The 19,862-nt window shown below is 48.8% G+C and overlaps 1 protein-coding gene across 7 annotated transcripts in view; it reads right to left on the reverse strand.

Annotated features, from left to right (window-relative positions):
• LOC115080772 (extracellular calcium-sensing receptor-like) overlaps positions 1-19,862 on the reverse strand; it is a 168,152-nt gene that overhangs the window by 57,092 nt on the left and 91,198 nt on the right. For 3 of the 7 annotated variants that reach the window (XM_029585172.1, XM_029585177.1, XM_029585171.1), the window contains 4 exons: positions 16,483-16,623; positions 14,458-14,598; positions 13,023-13,314; positions 11,859-12,698 (listed from right to left, as the gene is read on the reverse strand). In XM_029585172.1, the coding sequence (XP_029441032.1) occupies positions 11,859-12,698; positions 13,023-13,314; positions 14,458-14,495 (1,170 nt within the window). In that variant the 5' untranslated portion in view covers positions 14,496-14,598; positions 16,483-16,623. The other 4 variants (XM_029585176.1, XM_029585175.1, XM_029585173.1 and 1 more) reach the window with 3 other exon arrangements.

Below are 19,862 nucleotides of genomic sequence, written 5' to 3' on the forward strand. Positions count from 1 at the left end.
CTCTGCCTATATTGCGGGACTTCTGGAAAACGTCTGGCCCAGTGCCCTGTGTGGCCATCAAACTCCAGGGGAGTGACCCTAGGCCTGACCTCACCAGTACCTCCACTGACCTTCCCAGTGACTCTAATTATACGAGGCCGTGACTTTCCTATGTTAGCGCTGGTAGATTCGGGGGCCAGCGGAAATTTCCTCATGCAAGAGATCGCGGACCAGCTATCAATTCCTACTAGGCCTTGTCCAGTCCTGCTTGTACTTTCCTTGAGCCATGGTGATCCTCTGCCAGGGAGGATCTCCATGGATCAATGTCACATTGAACCTGGCCATCAAGAACATATCTCCTTCGACATCATTCGAAAGGCCCACAGATACCCCCACAAGCAACTGCTCCGAGGCTCATGAGGGACTTCCTTCGCAATATGCCCAATACTCCAATGTATTTTCAAAAAAGGCGATTAATACCTTGCGTCCTCACTGGGAGTTTGACTGCGCGATTAACTTGACTCCGGGTTCTACCCCTCCGTATGGGAGGGTGTACCCTCTGTCCACACCGGAAACTCAAGCTATGTTCGACTATATCCGGGAAAACCTACAGAAAGGCTTCATCTGTCATTCCAACTCTCTGGCTGGGGTCAGCTTCTTTTTCGTGGGGAAAAAAGACGGCTTCTCCGGCTGTGTAGTGATTACCAGGGCCTAAACGCCATTACAGTCAAGGATCGGTACCCATTGCCTCTGATATCCAAGATATTTGACCGGTTACAGGGGGCCCAGGTCTTCTCTAAGTTGGACCTTTGAAGAACATATAATCTCGTCAGAATCAAGGAAGGCAACGAATGGAAGACGGCGTTCAACACCAGGGATGGCCATTATGAATACCTAAAGAGCACAAAGAGCAAAGACTGCACTAAAAGATTATAGTTCAACCACAAAACATGCAGAAAAGTGTTGCATAGTCCATTTAAGTGTTCAAATAAATCCTTTTATTTATATGCATATGGCAACTCCACTGTTATCATTAATCTTTCTCCAAGGGGACCCCCGACACTGACCAGTGTTTCGCCGAGGCTGCGTCGGGAGGGACAGAAAATTTTTATCAAAAAGTCTAAAAACAAAACATGAGAACGGACTATGTTAATGAATGTGCTACAATACCGACAGACACACCTTATATCTTCAAAGTTACAAAATCAAACATGTTACATACCGTAATATTACTTAATGGAGTTTTTCAGGGAACGCGCACAACAGTTATTCGGGAAGGTTTTTAACAATAACCAAAAAGGTGCCAAAAACAACAGACCAATCAGCACACACAGGGGAACATCCAATCAGAATCCAAACAATGTATAGCCAATCAGAATCAGGTAAAATAAGTCCATTCTAGTTGCTTGTTGAGTCCGTGTGGTGTGACAGTGATTAATATGTATATCCATTTCTGTTCTTTGCGAATCAGAAATTCTGAAAAATTACCTCCGCGATTTGGACAAGTAGGTACTTCTAAAACAAAAAAGTACAAATCAGACACAGTGTGTGAAAACTGGACCCAATGGTCCATCAGTGGAGCATTTTCACGTAGATGCTTGATGTTAGAACTATGTTCAATGATCCTAGTTTTTATCTTCCTTACAGTTTTTCCTATGTACAGTTTTTGACACGGGCATCAAATTACAGTCAGAGAAATTCCTTAGGGGTAGATTTTCAGACCGCGCAAATAGGCGTACTTTTGCTGGCGCATCAGGCGCCAGCAAAAGTACGCGGGATTTTAGTAGATACACGCGTAGCCGCGCGTATCCGCTAAAATCCTGGATCGGCGCACGCAAGGCTATCGATTCTGTATAGCCGGCGCGCGCCGAGCCACACAGCCTACCCCGGTTCCCTCCGAGGCCGCTCCGAAATCGGAGCGGCCTCGGAGGGAACTTTCTTTTGCCCTCCCCTCACCTTCCCCTCCCTTCCCCTACCTAACCCACCCGCCTGGCCCTGTCTAAACCCCCCCCTTACCTTTGTCAGGGGATTTACGCCTCCCGGAGGGAGACGTAAATCCCCGCGCGCCAGCGGGCCGCTAGCGCGCCGGGACGCAACCTGGGGGCGGGTCCGGAGGGCGCGGCCACGCCCCCGGACCGCCCCGGGCCGTAGCCACGCCCCGGGCCCGCCCCCGGAACGCTGCCGACACGCCCTGAAAACGGCACGGCGCTCGGCCACGCCCCCGACACGCCCCCCCTCCGAAAACCCCGGGACTTACGCGAGTCCCAGGGCTCTGCGCGCGCCGGTAGGCCTATGTAAAATAGGCTCACCGGCGCGCAGGGCCCTGCTCGCCTAAATCCGCCCGGATTTGGGCGGATTTAGGCGAGCAGGGCTCTGAAAATCCGCCCCTTAATGTATATTTTTTTCTAGAAATTGAGTGTTCAAAAGACGATATAACACTTGTGTATGGGCATACAGAGCACTGTCCACAAGGTTTGTCTTCTCCAGTAACCTGATGGTATGTCCGTGTTATATTCAAATCAGACATGCCATCAGGTTAATGCAAGGACTAGGGGGCACGCCATGAAGTTAGCAAGTAGCAGATTTAAAACTAATTGGAGAAAATTATTTTTCACTAAACACACAATTAAGCTCTGGAATTTGTTGCCAGAGGATGTGGTTAGTGCAGTTAGTGTAGCTGGGTTTAAAAAAGGTTTGAATAAGTTCTTGGAGGAGAAGACCATTAACTGTTATCAATCAAGTTGACTTAGGGAATAGCCACTGCTATTACTGGCATCAGTAGCATGGGATCTACTTAGTGTTTGTGTACTTGCCAGATACTTATAGCCTGGATTGACCACTGTTGGAAACAGGATGCTGGGCTTGATGGACCCTTGATCTGACCCAATTTGGCAATTTCTTATGTTCTTATGAGTACCTAGTGTTTCAAGATCAGTTGAGTTTCTGCAGACTGAAAGCATACGTGAACATTTGCAGTTAAATGCCCTTTTAAAAATGTACCTCATGGGAGGACTCAAGATGGCCGCCGGATAAAGGTGCTGTAAAAACCTCTTGCGGCATTTTCTTACCTATTATTGGATTTCCTGCATTTAAAATATGCCACACACAAAACGAAAAGCAAAACTAAGAGGGGTAACAACAAGCTCACCCTCAAGTGATCTCCCCTCTGAACTTTGATACAACATTAAGCCCCGGCGCACCGAAGAGACCCGTTCCCCCAGGCCAAACAACGCAGAGGCTCGTGGAGGCGGCAGTGTCTTCTCCTGTAAATTTACAGGCGAACTTGGGCATGCAGCAGTATCGGGTGACCCCGGGAGAGAAGATGGGACCCCGAAAATTTGGCGACATGAGAAGGAGAAAGGAAAGCGCGGAAGATCAAAATCCCTGTTAAGAGAGGGAGGCAGCTACCCCAAGAACATCTGAACAAGGTGGAACGGGCACAAGTATGAGCTGGGGAAAAGTGAATCCAAAGGCTCTTGAACCAGAATGTATAAAATTTAATTCATCACCTACTACTATGGAAGGCATGTGTGGCGCACTGAAATCTATTGAGTCCTCTCTGGCTCTGCTATCACAGATAACAATGGACACTAAAAATCAAGTTATGATAAATACCAGCTTATTATCAACATACAATCAAAAATTAGAAGATGCAGATAAAAGAGTTATTGAAACAGAAAAGATAACTCAGAACCTGGTAAAATCAGAAATGATAGTAAACAGTAGGGATGTGAATCGTTTTTTAACGATTTAAATTATCGTCCGATAATTTTAAAATCATTAATCGGTAATGGACTCGATACAATAGGAATTCCCTCGATTTATCGTGAAAAATCGTTAAATCGAGTACGGGGATTATTTGGGGGGAGGGCGGGAAAACCGGCACACCAAAACAACCCCTAAACCCACCCTGACCCTTTAAAACCAATCCTTTACCCTCCCCCACCCTCCCGAACCCCCCCAAATTGTTAAATTACCTGGTGGTCCAGTGGGGGGGGCCGGCACGATCTCTCGCTCTCGGGCTATCGGCGCCATTTTGGCTACCACTGATACAAATGGCGCCGATGGCCCGATAAAAAAAAACCCCACCCCGACCCTTTACAAATTACCCCTTTGCTTCTCCCACCCTCCCGACCCCCCCAAAAACCTTTTACATGTACCTGGTGGTCTAGCGGGGGTCCGGGAGCCACCAGGTACATGTAAAAGGCTTTTTTTTTGGGGGGGGGGGGGGGTCGGGATGGTGGGAGAAGCAAATGTTTGGATTACTTACCTGGTAATCCCCTTTTCCTTAGTGTAGACAGATGGACTCAGAACAAATGGGATAGTATCCGCGTGCTAGCAGTTGGAGACGGATCTGACGTCAGCACGGGGGTATATAGCCCCACAGGAAGCGCAGCGATTCAGTAATCTTCCTTGCAAAAGCTGTTATGGATGTGTGTACTGACGCTCTGTGAAAAGTGAAAAGTAGAAACAGGATCCCCCTGACCGATTGACAGTGGCTGGAGACCGCCAGCATTCACAACCGGAAGGCGTGGACCCGGGTAGAGCGTACGCTCTCATGGAAAGAAAAAGCCATGGCTTACCTGGAATCGGTGAACCCATGTACACAGGCAGCAGGGCGGGATGCTGAGTCCATCTGTCTACACTAAGGAAAAGGGGATTACCAGGTAAGTAATCCAAACATTTCCTGGCGTGTAGCCAGATGGACTCAGAACAAATGGGATGTACCAAAGCTTTACTCCCAGCCAGGGCGGGAGGCTGCCTGAGGACCATGTAGTACCGCCCTCGCAAAAGCAGAGTCCTCCCTGGCCTGGACATCCAGGCGGTAGAACCTGGAGAAGGTATGGAGGGAGGACCATGTCGCTGCTTTACAGATCTCTGCCGGTGATAGCATCCTGGACTCCGCCCAGGACGCTGCGAGTGCTCTGGTGGAATGAGCCTTAACCTGAAGAGGTGGAGCCTTCCCAGCCTCCACGTAGGCTGCTCTGACAACTTCCTTAATCCAGTGGGCAATGGTGGGCCGAGAGGCCGCTTCACCTTGCTTCTTCCCGCTGTGGAGGACGAACAGGTGGTCCGTCTTTCGCAGGTCTTGTGTCACGTCCAAATACCTGGGCAGCAATCTGCCGATGTCGAGATGGTGTAATAAACGGCCTTCTTCAGATTTCTTCAAACCTACCGTGGTAGGCAAGGATATAGTTTGGTTAAGGTGAAACTGTGAAACCACTTTAGGGAGAAAGGAGGGAACCGTCCGAAGATGGATAGCCTCCGGAGTGATTCGTAGAAAGGGATCACGGCAGGACAGTGCCTGTAGCTCAGAGATGCGGCGTGCGGAACACACCGCCAGCAAGAACACCAACTTCAGGGTGAGAGACCGGAGAGACAAGCCCCGAAGGGGTCGGAAGGTGGATCCCACGAGGAAATCCAAAACAAGATTAAGATTCCATAAGGGCACAGGCCACTTTAGTGGCGGGCGAATATGCTTGACACCCAGCAGGAAACGAGAGACATCTGGGTGTTTGGCGATGGTTTTGCCATCCCTCCTGGGACCATAGCAAGACAGTGCCGCGACCTGAACCTTGATGGAGCTGAGGGAGAGACCCTTCTGAAGCCCATCCTGCAGAAAATCCAACACAATAGGTATGGTGGTGGCATGTGGATTGGTGTCGTGAGTGTCGCACCAGGCTTCAAACACTCTCCAGATCCGTACGTAGGTAAGGGATGTGGAAAACTTGCGAGCTCGGAGGAGTGTATCAATCACGGGCCCCGAGTAACCTCGTTTCTTCAGTCTAGCCCTCTCAAGGGCCAGACCGTAAGAGAGAATTGAGCTGGATCCTCGTGTAGAATGGGACCTTGATGTAGAAGGTCCCGGAGAGGAGGCAGGGGAAGAGGCTCCCCTGCCAGTAGTCTTCTCATGTCCGCGTACCAGGGTCTTCTTGGCCAGTCTGGTGCCACTAGAAGAACTAGGCCCCGGTGAGTCTGAATCTTGTGGATGAGGGCGCCCAGCAGAGGCCACGGAGGGAAGGCGTACAGGAGAGTCCCTGGAGGCCATGGCTGGACCAGGGCATCGATTCCGCGTGAGAACGGGTCACGCCTGCGGCTGAAGTATCTGGGTACTTGAGCATTGGACTTGTCCGCCAGTAAATCCATGGCCGGAATCCCCCAATGATCGACAATCATCTGGAAAGCTGTGTGGGACAGCTGCCACTCTCCTGGATCCAGGCTTTCTCTGCTGAGGAAGTCTGCCGTGGTATTGTCCTTCCCGGCAATGTGGACGGTGGAGATGTCTTGCAGATTCGCCTCTGCCCAAACCATCAGCGGGGCGATCTCCAGAGAGACTTGTCGGCTTCTGGTTCCGCCCTGCCGGTTGATGTAGGCCACCGTGGTGGCGTTGTCGGACATCACTCTGACAGCTCTGTGCCGTAGTCTGTGAGCGAGTCGAAGGCAGGCCAAGCGGACTGCCCGGGCCTCCAGGCGATTGATGTTCCACGTTGACTCCTCTCTGTTCCATCGCCCTTGCGCGGTGAGTTCTTCGCAATGTGCTCCCCAGCCGCTCAGGCTGGCATCCGTGGTGAGCAAGGTCCACGTGGGCGAGGACATCGCCGACCCCCTGCTCAGGTGGTTGGACTGCAACCACCACCGCAGCTGGATCCGAACTCTGGCCGGTAGAGGAAGGTGCGTGGAATAGTCCCGTCGACGGGGGCTCCAGCGAGAGAGCAGGGAATGCTGTAGAGGTCTCATATGGGCCCGCGCCCAAGGCACCACTTCCAGGGTGGATGCCATGAGACCCAGGACCTGCAGATAATCCCAGGCTATGGGCCGACTGACCCTCATCAGATACTGGATACGTTGCTGAAGTTTCAACTGTCTCTTGGTCGTAAGACTGACCGTGTCCGCCCGGGTGTCGAACTGCACTCCCAGATACTCTATTGACTGGGAAGGCAATAGGCAGCTCTTGCTGAGGTTGACTACCCAGCCCAAGCTTTCCAGAAGGGCGATCACTCTGTCGGTTGTCCGCAGGCTCTCCTCTCGAGATTTCGCCCTGATCAGCCAGTCGTCTAGGTAGGGATGGACCAGAATCCCTTCTCGCCTGAGGGCCGCAGCCACCACTACTACCACTTTGGTGAATGTCCGTGGGGACGTGGCCAACCCGAAGGGTAGAGCCCGAAACTGGAAGTGGCAGCCCAGAACCTTGAAGCGCAAGTAGCGCTGATGATCTGGATGGATCGGAATATGCAGGTATGCCTCTGACAGGTCTAAGGCCGTGAGGAATTCCCCGGGCTGGACTGCGGCTTTGACGGAGCGCAGAGTTTCCATACGAAACCTCGGTACCCGTAAGTAGCGATTGACCGACTTGAGGTCCAGCACAGGCCGAAAAGTGCCCCCTTTCTTGGGTACCATGAAATAAATGGAATAGTGTCCAGAATTCACTTCCCAGGCAGGTACTGGGATGATGGCGTTCAAGGACAGGAGCCTCGCCAGGGTAGCTTCCAATGCTGCCTCCTTGTGCCGGGGACATGAAGATTCCACAAACCTGTCCGGAGGAAGAAGGCGAAAATCCAGATAATATCCTTCCCGGATAACGGCGAGGACCCACTGGTCCGACGTAATCTCGACCCATCTGGGGTAGAAGAGGGTCAACCTGCCCCCTATGGCTTCGTTCCCCAGATGAATCGGCAAATTCTCATTGCGGGGCGCGACCGGGGCCCGAGCCCGGGCCCGCCCCCCGCTTGCGCTGCTTGGTCCGAAAGGACTGATTCCTGGCCGGAGGACGAGTCGCCTGATAGCGCCCCCAATACGGAACAAAGCGCTGGGAACTCCTGCCCCTGTAGGGCCGTGGAAAAGAGCGCTGTCCCCTTCTGGATCGGTCTTCCGGAAGCCTAGACACAGGAGAGGCACCCCAGGTAGTGGCTAGCTTATCAAGGTCACTGCCAAACAGAAACGAGCCCTGAAAGGGTAACCTGGTGAGACGAGACTTTGAAGGCGCATCAGCTGACCATGGCCGGATCCAGAGCTGCCTCCTGGCGGCTACGGAGGATGAAATCCCCTTAGCAGTAGTGCGAACCAAATCCGATGCGGCATCGGTGAGGAAGGAAAGAGCGGACTCCATGTCAGCCGCTGGAGCGTTGTTCCTGGCCTGAGACAAGCAGGCACGTGTCACCACAGTGCAGCAGGCCGCAATCCGCAAAGAAAGAGCCGCCACCTCAAACGTTTGCTTCAGAATGGTGTCCATTCGTCTGTCATGGGGCTCCCTAAGGGCCGTCCCCCCTTCCACTGGAATTGTAGTGCGCTTAACCACAGCGCTAATTAAGGCGTCCACCTGAGGACATGCCAGCAGGTCCTGGAGAGCCGGAGCCAACGGGTACATACCTTTCAGGGCCCGGCTCCCTTTGAAGGAAGCCGCCGGCGCCGCCCATTCCAAATCTATTAGTTGCTGAGCCGCCTGCAAGAAAGGAAAATGGCGGGCTGTAGGACGAAGACCTTCCAGCAGAGGGTTCTGTGCCGAAGGAACCGAAGCACTGGGACCAGTGATATCTAACTCCGCCAGACACTGAGTCACGAGGTCCGAGAGGTCCTCCTTAGGGAAGAACCGCCTCATGGTTCTATATGGTTCAATCCCCGGGGGGAGGTCCCCCTCGTCCGGGAGGTCGGACTCGTCCGGCGAAACCTCCTGGTCCGATTGATCTGGACTGTCCAGTGGCGGGAGGTCTCGCTCCCGATAAGGCTGTGAGGGTCCAGGCACAGGATCCCTAGGCGCTGCCCCCGTAGCAGCGGTCGCAGGAGGCGCCGCAGATGCAGCCACTGCCGGAACCGCCGCAACCACAGGAACCACAGGAGCAGCCGGACCAGTAGGGCCTGGACGGGAAGCCGTCTGCATTTGGACAAAGGCATGAATACCCTTAAAGAGATCCACCCAGGAAATGGAAGCAGCCTCTAAGCGCCGGGGTACAAGGGCCCCCGGGATGCCTGGATGGTCAAGACTGCCCCCCAAATCCGGGGTAGCCCCAGGGGAACTGTCAAGAAACTGTGGCTGAGACTGGTCCAGGCCAGAGGGTCCCCCTGCTGCCTCACATTGGACACATAGTGAATCAGGCTCAGTACTGCGCGTGGCTCTAAGGTGGCATACAGAGCAGAGGCCAAGGGCTGAAATGCCGGAGACAAGCGGCTGCGCCGCCGAGGATGCGACTGCGTGCTGATCCATACCAAAGAAAACAAGCGTGCAATAATATGCGGCAGCAATAGGCGCGTAATACAACAGGCGCACAATAGTAAGAATATGCGGCAGCAATAGGCGCTTAATACAACAGGCGCACAATAGTAAGAATATGCGGCAGCAATAGGCGCGTAATACAACAGGCGCACAATAGTAAGAATATGCGGCAGCAATAGGCGCTGAAAACAACAGGCGCCCAATGGTAATAATATGTGGCAGCAATAGGCGCTTAATACAACAGGCGCACAATGGTAATAATATGCGGCAGTAATAGGCACTTAAGAGAACAAGCGCACAACAGTAATAATATGCGGCAGCAATAGCGCTGAATACACCAGGCGCACAGTGGCAATAATATGCGGCAGCAATAGGTGCTTAATATACCAGGCGCACAGTGGCAATAATATGCGGCAGCAACAAGTGCTTAATATACCAGGCGCACAGTGGCAATAATAAGCGGCAGCAATAGGTGCTTAATATACCAGGCGCACAGTGGCAATAATATGCGGCAGTAACAAGTGCTTAATATACCAGGCGCACAGTAGCAATAATATGCGGCAGTAAATAGGCATTCAGCCCTAAAGCATTTAATAATGAGCTTACAATAGTATGCGGCAAATACTCACAGTGGCAGCCAATATGCGAAAACCATACAATAGACGCACAAGGAGGAAGAAAGCCGCGCCTATTACGGGCGCGGAATACCTGAATAGGGCCACAAAATGGCGTCCTCCACGGCTTGCCATGCCGCCGATCCTCGAGACTTCGGAGACCTGGGCGAAGAGATGTACGCCTTACCCGCTCTTCGGCTTCTAGGCTGGAACACAGGCGGTCTCCGGCTGCGGGGGGAAAGGGCCGGTACCTCTCACCGCCGCGATGGGAGGAACTGCACCCGCTACCTCGTCCACGCCGGGACCGAGGGCCTCGGAGCCACACCCGAGTCTCCCCCGGGAGGCTATGTCCCTGCCGCGGTTCGGCCGGACCGAGGACTTTCCCACTGGGGGGCCACGGTAGGCACCCCGGGAAGCTCAACTCGGGGGCGAGCTGGAAACGTCCCCGAAGGAGCGCGGGGCTCAATACTCGGTAGTAGAGAAGATAATCTAGAATGAGAAAGGCAAAAAGAGAAAAATTAAAGTAGTCTTGGAAAGCACGCTTGAACCAGCGTGTAGGCACTCCAAACTGCTTTGGAGACGGAAATTACTGAATCGCTGCGCTTCCTGTGGGGCTATATACCCCCGTGCTGACGTCAGATCCATCTCCAACTGCTAGCACGCGGATACTATCCCAGTTGTTCTGAGTCCATCTGGCTACACGCCAGGAAAGGGGTAATTTGTAAAGGGTCAGGGTGGGGTTTTTTTTTATCGGGCCATCGGCGCCATTTTTATGTTCAAACAATTTTTATTGGTTTTACAATCGGCGCCATTTTTATCAGTGGTAGCCAAAATGGCGCCGATGGCCCGAGAGCGGGAGATTGCGAAGGGACCCCCCCCCCACTGGACCATCAGGTAATTTAACATTTTGGGGGGGTGGTTCGGGAGGGTGGGAGAGCAAAGGGGTTATTTGTAAAGGGTCAGGGTGGGTTTTTTTTTTTTGTTTTTTTTTATCTGCTCAGGCCTCACTAAAAAATTAACGATGTGAATTGGAATCGAAACCGATTCCAATTCACATCTCTAACGATCCGATTTTTTTCTCCCTCCATCCGAACCTGATCGTTAAAACGATCGGGCACACAATTCACATCTCTAGTAAACAGAAGATTGGAAAATCTGGAGAATGCCTCGAGAATTTGCAATCTAAGGGTGTTAAATTTCCCTGTGAACAATATGATCTCTCCAATGGAACTCTTTATGACATATATGCAAAAGGTATTAGGAATTCCAGATCCGGCATTACCTGTAATTACAAAAAATTATTATCTTCCACAATTTGCATCTGGAGATCAGGAAGAGAGAAATCAACCCGTGCAGTTGGATATTTCTGAAATATTGGAACTTTCTAATAAGGCAGAAGTTAGTTACCCAGAGGAGGCCAGTTTTAGTGACATTTGTGTTTATATCTGATCGTAATAATATCTTGAAAATGTTTTTTCGCAATAGGCACTCATTGTTCTATGGCCATAAGATCTGGATTTATCCAGATTTGACCAGATCTACACAAATAAAGAGAAAAGATTTTCTAATGTTGAGATCAGAAATATTGAAATTAGGAGAGGCTTGTATAATGCTATCCGTGTAAATGCTCTATAAATTATAATAATGCTAAGTCTTCTATGAGTTAGAACATTTAAGAACCTTTTTGGAATCCCATACCCAGACATAGCATACTTGTGGTTCGCAAATAGAGAAAAGGTCAGGTTTAAATACTCGGCGACCTGATTAATATGATTATCTTTTTCTTTTGACTGATCCGCTCAGTGTTTCTAGTCCTCTCCCACATTTCCTCTATTTTGGTACAAGGACTGAAAAATTGAAATTTATTTCCTATGCATTGCTTAAGATTGTACTGTATTACCCTAGCAAGATATATGCTTGTTATAAACATGTTAAAATTTTGAAAATTAAAAATTTAAAAAAAATTGTCTCTCATACTATGTGTCATTGTCATGTAGTGAACTGTATGGGTCAAGCATACGTACAATCACATATCTCAAACAAACACTGGCACTTACCTGCCAGGGCTTAAAGTGTTTGATGTCCCCGCATGATCCATTGAAGAAAGGTCCTTCTCCAGGTTTACAAGAATGCATGGCATGCAGGGCATGAGCTACCACGTACACAGTGTTATAAGCATTATACGTATACCTTAGGTTTGTCATATCAAAGAAACGAACATCAAGTGTCCTTGGGTCTTCCTTCCCTGTGCAGAGTTGCCCTTTTCTGCTTAGTTCTTGAAGAGTGGCCTGGTCCATGTTGGGGTTAGCCCACCTGCATTCAAAAACTTTTTCCCAATACTCCCTAACAAAGATGTCTTCTGTAGTTCTGAAAGGATGAAGATCATAGAGGTAGTCTTTGAACCTTGGAATGTTGCCTGCAGGAACAGAGAATGCAATTGTTCCTTTAAGAGTTTTTGAGAACTCCTTTTTGTTATATGCTGTAGAGTCAGACCAAGCATCTGTAGTAATCCAGACTTTCCCAGATATATCACTCTTTGCAATTGCCTGCATCAATGGATAAAGGTTGATGGCAGTGGAAAAGACTACGATGACTCTGGCTGTCATTTTCTTTATCAACTCCAAAATCTGCCGTATCTTCTCTTGAGAGTAAAGTAAGGGGATGTTTTCATGGAAGGCTACACAGACCCCAGCATTTATCAGATCTTCTTTTAGCATCTGACTCCCTATCTGTCCATAGTCATTGTCCTCAGCGAGGATTCCAATCCAGGTCCAACCGAAGAAGGTGATCAACCGGGCAATGCCCAGAGACTGGTACTCATCAGTTTGAGTAGTGCGGAGGAAAGAAGGAAATCGACTTTTATCACTAAGAGTGGCTACAGAAGCGGCATAGCTGATCTAGAAGAATTTCATCAACAATATTAATTGGTTTTTCTAACACTTGATCATCAGTTATGAGAATGAAAATAAAATGCATTTTTTCCCTCTTTTTCTTAAAGGTTATCTCAAGACATGCTAAACGTTTTCCCACCCTAATAGTGTCCCTTTGTCCAAAGGTAATCAAGCAATTTACCTCCCTTTCCATTCTACTTCTTGACAATGATTAATAGCAACCAAAATGACTTCCTGTACAGCCACATCTTCAATCTGGCTTTCAAAGGGTTCCAAAAAACAAATTGAAATTACCTTTGCAAATAACCAGAGCAGAAGGATATTCCATACCTGTGCATGTTTGTAGACCCCCAGTAGCTGAGCCATAGTTATGGACGTTCGAGACTTAGAATCTCCAAGCACCGCAGCTAATGGCGATGTTCCCCTGCAGGTGTAATTTGGGATGGGATCTTTGTGCCCGGTGAGTTGCCACATTGTGCCTTGCAGAGCCCAGGATGGAGTATCACAGGAATCATATATCCAGAACCCCAGGGTGATGTTGGGCACCAGGGTGCCATTTCTGTTAATTTCTTCCACGGCAAATACCATGGCCTGCATACGCTGGTAAATCACTAACTGTAGTCTAAAATAAACAACAGAAATGTGTGATATAAATGGAAGACAGGCAAATGTACATTTAATGGTGAATTTCTAACAGAGCACCCATCTGGCCATGCACAAATTCAGCTGATTTTCAAAAACAAGGTACCCGTATATATTCAGTTGAAATATCAACTTATTTTGCAGACAAAATTATGCATATACACTTAAATGAATACACGGGGACATTAACTTTCAAATGGGCGCACATATGCACATGTGCACTGATGCATGACCAGAGACGTGGCTGTTTTATAATATGTGCGCCTGTTATATAATAGGCTAGGTGTGTGTATATGTGCTCCTAATTTGAAGCTTGTGAGCTCACAGCAGTGTAAGTCAGTTTTCGATCATGCAAATGAGGGTATTTTATAACAGAGGCACTTCCAGCTGTGGACCAGTCTCACCAGTTTGTCCACCAGTTTACCCATTTTTCTCCTTGCTCCTCTCAATCCCCCTGGTTTTTAGCATGCACTCCTCCCAGTTACTCCAAACCACACAAACCCCTCACAGATGCCTGTATTTTTTTTTATTTCCATCTCCTCCATAGCAGAAGTAAAGTTAGGAGGCACTGAACCTGGGGGCATACCCAGCCACATAGGTAAATGTGCGCACATCTCTTGGGCCTGCCCCAGAACACCCATGCCCCACTCATACCACCACCCTTTTTCCTCTGATGCGAGATGTGCATGCATTGGCACTTGTGCATGCATTCACCCGCTTTATAAAATAGGACTGGGATCTGCCGGGTATTTGCTAGCGATCCGGATTGAACACTATCGGAGACCAATGCAAGACTTCATGGACCTTTGGTCTGACCCAGCATGGCACTTTTTATGTTCTAGAAGATATTTCTTGAAACTAAGAAGTAGCAGATTTAAATTCAATTTTAAAAGTCATTTTTTTTAGTTAATGAACAATTAACAATTGTATAATGGTGCTGTCATGAAATTAATTATAATGGCATGGAAAAAGAAACATGGGGAAAATAATCTGTCACTTACGCGTTGCAAGGCTGGTTGCTGGGTGTCTCAGTGAAGGGAATCGGAGGGAGTTTGGTTTTAGCGCTGTGAACAAACAAGACCGGCCCTATAATGATGTCCCCCTGCTTTATGTATCCTGTTACCTTTGCAGTGCTTGCCTGACAGTTGACTTTAGCAGCATTATAAACAGGGATGGACAGTATCAGGAAATAAGTCAGTGCCGTCAACATAATTTCCTGCATCGAGCTGTGCCAATCTCTACCTGTCTTTCTTGCAGATTTTGCCTTGGGTGGAATGGAAAAAAAGAACTTTGTTATCCCATGTGAATGTGAAAGGGTATGGCTGGGGTTAGAGTTAGCATCAGGTTTATGGTTATGTCTATTGTTAGGGTTAGAGTGAAGTTCAGGGTCATAGTCAGGATTAGAGATAAGGTTAGATTTTGAGATAAAGTTAGAAAGAGGATTATAGATATGATTAGGGTTAGAGTGAAGGTTAGGATCAAAGTCAGGGTTAAGTGAAGGCTCATTGTAAACGTTAGGGTTAGGTTTTGTGATAGGGCTAGGTTTAGGGTTAGGGGTGGTCATAGGTTCTGTGAAGGATTCCATCATTGAAGGCCTGATTTATAAAGGTTTTTTGGCTAAGATTAAAAAAGAGGAGTGAAATTTCTTAAAAATGACTTGTAAAGTCTAATAAATGAGTAACTCTATTCCTAAGACTGCTTTTTAGAAAACATGCATCAAAAAACTATAAATATTGCAGGGACAAGGTTCAAAGCCATTTACATGGGTGAAAGATAACTTACTCAGTTAAACTGCCTCTCTGAAATTGCCCTCCCTCAACCCATCTACACGTGCATGTGTTCTTCAGCAAGCTACATTTAAGGGAGGTGTTCCTTGGGGTTTGTTTTGGGCAGGATCAGAAAATAAGTCATAAAATGCCAGTGCAGATGTCCCCAGGTCCTTTTTCCCAGTGTGAAAGATCATGAATGTCCTTCCTCATTGAGAACCAATGTCAAGTTCACAGGTAAAATGTGGCCATGGACTTTGCCCTCCACTCTAGTCTCCAACCTCCATGGATGCAGATTACCGACATTTGGTAAAGATACAGCTGTTGTTTATCATTTATTTTCAAATAAATTATTATTTCTATTATGTTTTAATGTTTTTTTTTAATGAAATTCAGTTCATTTTCCACCTTCCCCCCTTTTTCTGTTGGGTGCTGACTCTGTTTTGATGGGTGCATTGTGCCGGTCCTGGAGGAAGCTGGATTCCTTGCAGGATCAACATACAAATCATTCAAAGGGGCTGTTGAAGGTGAGTCTTGGAGATCCTATTAGTCCCTTCGTCCATGTCCTATCTAAAGATCTCCAGACGTTGATCTGGAGAAGGCCAGCTTGGTGCTCTCAATAAAAGACACTCACTGACCTGTTTGGAGAATTCTCATGTTCGGCTCCTGCAAAGGATTTGATTTTTAAGAAGCAAACAAGTACAGGAAAACCAAGGGGGATTAATGAGAAGCACACAAAGTGCAGAAGAGAGGAGGGGGCAAGGGGGGGGGAAGCGGGGCAATAAGCAGAGAGATATTATGAGAGAGAGAGAGGGGCAGGAAGGGTGGAAAGCATTAGCAGTGCCTGCCAAAAGCTGATTCACTTAGAAAATGTCAGACAGATGGGAAATCTCTGGAGAAGAAACTTTTTCTTTCTATGCCCTGCAAGAATAAGGACCTTATCTAAGTGTTAGGCAAAAGAAATGCAAACAAGAAAAACAATCCTGGGCTACCAGACAGTTGGCTTCACACAAGTTTTAAGTGGCACAGGTTTTGCCCCCACTGTTAATGTCCTGCATCATCTAGGAAGTACTAAATAAAATGCACAGTAAAATGGAGCCAGGAGAAAAGTGTGAGATTCCCAGGGACATTTGCCTGGTTTTTACATTCCAGCCATGCCAGGGACAATAGTCCCCCCTTTGCTATCTGCACACGTGTTCGCTGGTCACTGTGCTCGGGTGGATCTTTTTCCCCTTCAAGACGTTGCCCTGTTTCAAACTTGTGGAAAACCAAATGAATTGAGGCCTTTTTCTTGGACCTTTTTTGTCCAAATCTGTCTGCTCAGATTTGTGACTGCGTTTCTAATGTCTCTTCAATAAATAAGATTTGAAAAGCTTACGCACTTCTGCTCGTCCTCCTTTGAAGTGAAGCTGGAGCTCTCTCGTGGGGTCTGATGCTGGTGCTGTTGATTCCTGGTTTATAACTTTTCAGGTATTCCCCCATTGCAAGGACCAATTTCCATGATGGAATAATTGCTAATTGTTCTGTGGATTTCACAAGCCACGGAGGAGAATGTGATTGATAAACAAAGCCATGGACTTTGAAATGAGCACATTTAAGGGAAATTACTCTTTACTACTCTGCTATATAGGACAGATGCTATTTTACCCAGGCTGCAATTATGCATAAAACATTAAAAGATATCTGCCATTTTCCTCACTGTGGAATGAAATGTAAAGCTCATATCAGCAGCAACAGATGAGTGTGAGAAATGTCTTTGTCTCCAGTTATTATTCAATATTTCATGTTAAAGGCCATGTCTAAGGTAATGCTGTAGGCTAGGATAAGGAGTAAGTTATCTGCAGACATCTTATTGTGTCACTGTGATGTCATCAACACCATTATTGTGATGTCATCCTTATGATTCATTCTACCTCATCCCCATAAAGGTCAAACTCTGCTTACCCTACATACACTGCAAAAGGAAGCTGACTGCACCCTGCCCTGAATGTTACTGAGGGAACAGGCCATGGGGGTTGCCATCATAAGGCCCATCACATGATAGGAGCAAAGCCTGGTTGGCAACATTTTGAAACACTCCCAGTATCAGGGATACTGCACTGCATGCAGGAAGATCACAACACCCCTGGTATCAGGGATAGGGCACTGCATGCAGGAAGATCACAACATTCCCGGTATCAGGGATAGGGCACTAGAGATGTGAATCGTGTCCTCGATCGTCTTAACGATCGATTTCGGCTGGGAGGGGGAGGGAATCGTATTGTTGCCGTTTGGGTTTTAAAAATATCGTGAAAAATCGTTAAAATCGTGAGCCAACCCCCTAAAACCCACCCCCGACCCTTTAAATTAAATCCCCCACCCTCCCGAACACCCCCTCAAATGCTTTAAATTACCCGGGGATCCAGCGGTGGTCCAGAACGGCGGCGGTCCGGAACGGCCCCCTCAATTGAATCCTTTTGTCTTCAGCCGGCGCCATTTTGCAAAATGGCTGCCGCAAAATGGCGGCGGCCATAGACAAAAACGATTCGACGCAGGAGGTCGTTCCGGACCCCCGCTGGACTTTTGGCAAGTCTTGTGGGGGTCAGGAGGCCCCCCCAAGCTGGCCAAAAGTTTCTGGGAGTCCAGCGGGGTTCAGGAAGCGATTTCTTGCCGCGAATCGTTTTCCGTACGGAAAATGGCGCCGGCAGGAGATCGACTGCAGGAGGTCGTTCAGCGGGGGTTCTGGACCGCCGCTGAACGACCTCCTGCAGTCGATCTCCTGCCGGCGTCATTTTTCGTACGGAAAACGATTCGCGGCAAGAAATCGCTTCCTGAACCCCGCTGGACTCCCAGAAACTTATGGCCAGCTTGGGGGGGCCTCCTGACCCCCACAAGACTTGCCAAAAGTCCAGCGGGGGTCCGGAACGACCTCCTGCGTCGAATCATTTTTGTCTATGGCCGCCGCCATTTTGCGGCGGCCATTTTGCAAAATGGCGCCGGCTGAAGACAAAAGGATTCAATTGAGGGGGCCGTTCCGGACCGCCGCCGTTCTGGACCACCGCTGGATCCCCAGGTAATTTAAAGCATTTGGGGGGGGTTCGGGAGGGTGGGGGATTTAATTTAAAGGGTCGGGGGTGGGTTTTAGGGGGTTTTAGTGTGCCGGTTTTCCTGCCCTCCCCCTTCCCCCGATTTACGATTTTTTAACGATAAATCGGGGGAATTGGTATTGTATCGTGGCCCTAACGATTTTTGACGATTTAAAATATATCGGACGATATTTTAAATCGTCAAAAAACGATTCACATCCCTATAGGGCACTGCATGCAGGAAGATCACAACATTCGCGGTATCAGGGATAGGGCAATGTGTGCAGGAAGATCACAACACTCCCGGTATCTGGGATATGGCACTGAGTGCAGGAAGATCACAACACCCCTGGTATCAGGGATAGGGCACAAGTTCTAGTCACATTGACTGATCACATTACTTTTTTTGTCAAGCTACCAACGTTTCCATTTCCCATCCCCCATATATTGTCAGTGGGAACCTTGGTAACATGAACAAATAAGCGGGCAGCCAATAGGAATACGTATTCATTCCTAAACTGACCTTAACTGCCCTGAAAAGTGTCAAATTGTATCTTAGCGCGCACTAACAATGGCTAGTGCGCACTAACTTCCTGTTAGCATGCACTAACTCCCGTTAGTGCGCACTAATCGAAAAAACCAATTTTTTAATTAAAATATCGTGCCAAACACGATTTTCTTCTCCTGCCAGACGTTTTCGATCGTTAAGATGATCGGGCACATGATTCACATCCCTAGTACTTGGTGACCAGCGTGAGGGTCTTAGTGGTTCAGGCTAGACAACTAAGAGCAATTTTGGACCAGTGTTGGATATCATGGCTGGAGGTAGCATAAGGTTGCTCCAGCACCAGAATGCTGCATTGTCAAGGGCTGGTTCTGGGGTCTAATGAAGAGTCCAGGTGTTGATGGCTGCATGGCACTGTGCTGGCTGGAGCTGAACTTAAGGCCTGGGTATAGGTCCAGGCTGCAGGAGCAAAGTCTGTAAAGCCACTCCCAGGAGCTGCTTGAAGTTGGTGGAAACAGCCAAAGGCAGGAGAGCCCTGGGTGGAGATGCTGCCTTGAGTGACCTGAAAGATGTATTGAAGAAAGTGCCACATGATCTAGGGAATGGCTCCCATGGTACTAAGGAATCCATTATTAGGTCATATGGGGGATGGGCTGGAGTGGGCAGCACTGCATCAGGCTGCTGCTTCCGTTTCATTTGATGATAGCGGCCATGGCAGTGAAGAAAATAAGTTTGCATGGCCATGGTTTTGAGGAACAAGGCTCTCTCAAATGCCTGGTGACACCAAGAAGCCCCTTGCATGATGTAGAGATGAAGGCTATTGATGTGTCCGTCGCTGCACGACGCCCTCACTCCGCCCTCTTTACCTCTGTGGCGACTCCCTCCGGGTCTGATGGACGGTTAGCTATCGCGGCGTCTCCATGCCATCTCCCTCCGGCGTCCCCGGACCGGCTCAACGTTGCAGATCCGCCATGTTGCCTGATGACCAAGGGCGCGCACGCGCTTGCGCTCTGATTGACGTACCAGCAAAGGCGCGAACCTCAAGAGCGTCCCCCTAAGATGACGTCATCTGCTTCCAATATTTAAAGGTCTCTAATTCATTATCTGAGTTAGAAAGGGGATTGCTTCAGCTTTACTCCCAAGCTACTCTGCCTCCTCGGACTTACCAGAGGTACCCGCTCCTCGGGGGCCT

Source organism: Rhinatrema bivittatum, chromosome 19 (assembly GCF_901001135.1).
Source record: "Rhinatrema bivittatum chromosome 19, aRhiBiv1.1, whole genome shotgun sequence".
Lineage (NCBI taxonomy): Eukaryota > Metazoa > Chordata > Amphibia > Gymnophiona > Rhinatrematidae > Rhinatrema > Rhinatrema bivittatum.